Raw genomic sequence first — 2,257 nt, forward strand, 5'->3', positions numbered from 1 at the left:
GGATATTTTTGCTCTGTTTTGACGCAGTATCTTCAGCAACAAAAGTAGAGCAGCAATTGCAGGCTACATTGACCCTTCATTTCAGCTTGTGATCACAAAGGATATCAAAGACCAAATATGCTTTTATAGATGTCTTATGCCACTTTTCTAAATGCACCTTTTTAAAGCAACTGGTATGTGGTTTGAATTTACAGGCAGAGAATTGTTTCACCAGCACTGGGTATTTACAGTGTTACAGTCAATGGAGAGAAATGTGCACGTTTAGAGGAGTAATTAATCCAATTATTTTAGACTATTTCTATCCTTAGCGATAATTAATCCTAGTATAAGTAGTTCAGGAGGAGCTATCTGCAGTTAGGTGAGATGGATCCCATACAGCATGTTTCTGATTTGCGCTGTGTTCTCACTCTGCTATTAACACTGTATTAATGTTTTACTTTGTTTTGTTTTGTTTTTTAAATGATCAGATTACCACAAGGAATACACAAAGAGATCACTTGTGTTTGTAAGAAATACTTGGTTCAGACCCTAAGAGATTTTTTACTGCTGATAATTGCAACCACCTTAATGCTTCCCGTGAAAGCTGCTTTGGTAGTTGTATTGATCCTGTCCTCTGCTACTCAGGTACAAGTTTGATACCAAACATCTTGCATGAAGAGTGCGTTCTGGGACATGTTGGGTACTTGGGCAAAGCTAAGGGCAGGAACCTCAGAGAGACCATGGGACTTCCTTGCAGTCTCCCGAAAACAGCTTCAAGGAGACTGGATGAATAATCCAGTAGCACATACATGCCTGTTTTCAGGAGTATGACTACAACTGGGACAAGGGCTAAGGAAGTGTCATTTGTACTGGGAAGCAGTGTTGATGGCCTGTTTATCTGAGTTCACCTGAACCATGCTTATGGGTTCATTCAAACAGAAGAAACACCGCAAAGCTGCTCTCCTGAAGACGCGTTTGCCATGCATGACAGGGCACAAAGGGTGAGTGGCATCTTAGGAGACAGAAGAATTTCCTGTGAACAGCCCTCAGCACAATGATAGAGTAATACCTAGTAACTAAGGAATCAAAGTTATTTCTGAAGTGTGTAAACAGAGTCACAGAATAGGAGTAATAAGTTATTATTGGTCCTCTAGTTGTCATTTGTCACTACATCGTCCTGCTGCCAACAGTTTGATTTTCAGAGGGTGATGGCTGCTGGAAACATGTTCCCTGAAAACTTTTCTTATTCACCGCCTCAAAATCTATAGTTAACTTTTGGAAGTCTTGGCTTTGGAGTAGAATTCTGAAATCTGGACTACTGACACCCAAAACCTCGAGGCTCCCTAGTATGGTCCACTGAGCATTAGATTTCTTCTAATTAATCTCCTGGTTGATTATGTAATTAATTTTTCTAGGTGAGTGTATAGTCGGTTTCTTTAATTAATTAATCCTCAGCTTTGCTTATTTCCTCCTTTGTCATGCATTACCTAGTGACACGTGTATGCATTTTCTTTTCTGTTTTTCTTTTTTTGCAGATATAACTGAAATTGCACCGTGCATTTTGCAGACTTCACCAACAGATCAGCAGCTGAACAGACTTGCGAGGAGACTGGGACCTGAATGGGAGCACATAATTCTGTGCTTGGGTTTGTCCCACACTGACATCTATCGATGTAAAGTCAATCACCCTCACAACCTGCAGTCTCAGATCATAGCTGCCTTTGTCCTGTGGAGACAGCGTTTGGGGAAGAAAGCAACGATCCAAAGCCTGCAGGCCAGCCTCATGGCAGAAGAAGTGGATCCTTCTGTGATACAGTACATGCTTGAGTGAAGCCTTGCTATCGATTGGGAGCTTTCAAGTACTTTGTTAAATTAAATAAAGAGGATTAATGGAAATGTACCTTGAAGATCTGATGCCTCAAACTGGAAAAAAAAATGGGGTTGGGAACTATGGTTTTATCAAGCTTAAACATTCCAGTTTTCTGTGGCATCTTGTGACTTGTAATTCCTTTCATGCCAGATTAATTTTTAGGAGGCATTAAAAAGTGGATCACTCTTTCCTGTTCACTTTTGTACTATTCCAGAGGGGATATAGGGTGACACTTAAAGTCCTCACAAGCAGGTGTCTGTGTAGTGAGTACAGCAAGGTTTCTGGTTTCACTGAGGGAGCAACACTTGGTTTAATCTATTTTCTGGACTATGTAGGAGCCGTTTTACTGCTATTCTGTGCCAGTTCCCTGATATCCCAGCAAGAAATGAGAATAATTGCTGTCGCTAG

At 40.8% G+C, this 2,257-nt stretch overlaps 1 protein-coding gene across 1 annotated transcript; it reads left to right on the plus strand.

Annotated features, from left to right (window-relative positions):
- Positions 1 to 1,514: 1,514 nt before the first annotated feature.
- On the plus strand, positions 1,515 to 2,035 carry LOC104540281 (death domain-containing protein CRADD-like; the record flags this gene model as incomplete). The annotated part of the gene is made up of 1 exon (XM_010184051.1): positions 1,515 to 2,035. A coding segment is annotated over one exon (296 nt), but the record flags the coding sequence as incomplete, so codon positions are not given.
- Between the last annotated feature and the right edge of the window lie 222 nt (positions 2,036 to 2,257).

Source organism: Mesitornis unicolor, unplaced genomic scaffold, assembly GCF_000695765.1.
Source record: "Mesitornis unicolor isolate BGI_N332 unplaced genomic scaffold, ASM69576v1 scaffold1615, whole genome shotgun sequence".
NCBI lineage: Eukaryota > Metazoa > Chordata > Aves > Mesitornithiformes > Mesitornithidae > Mesitornis > Mesitornis unicolor.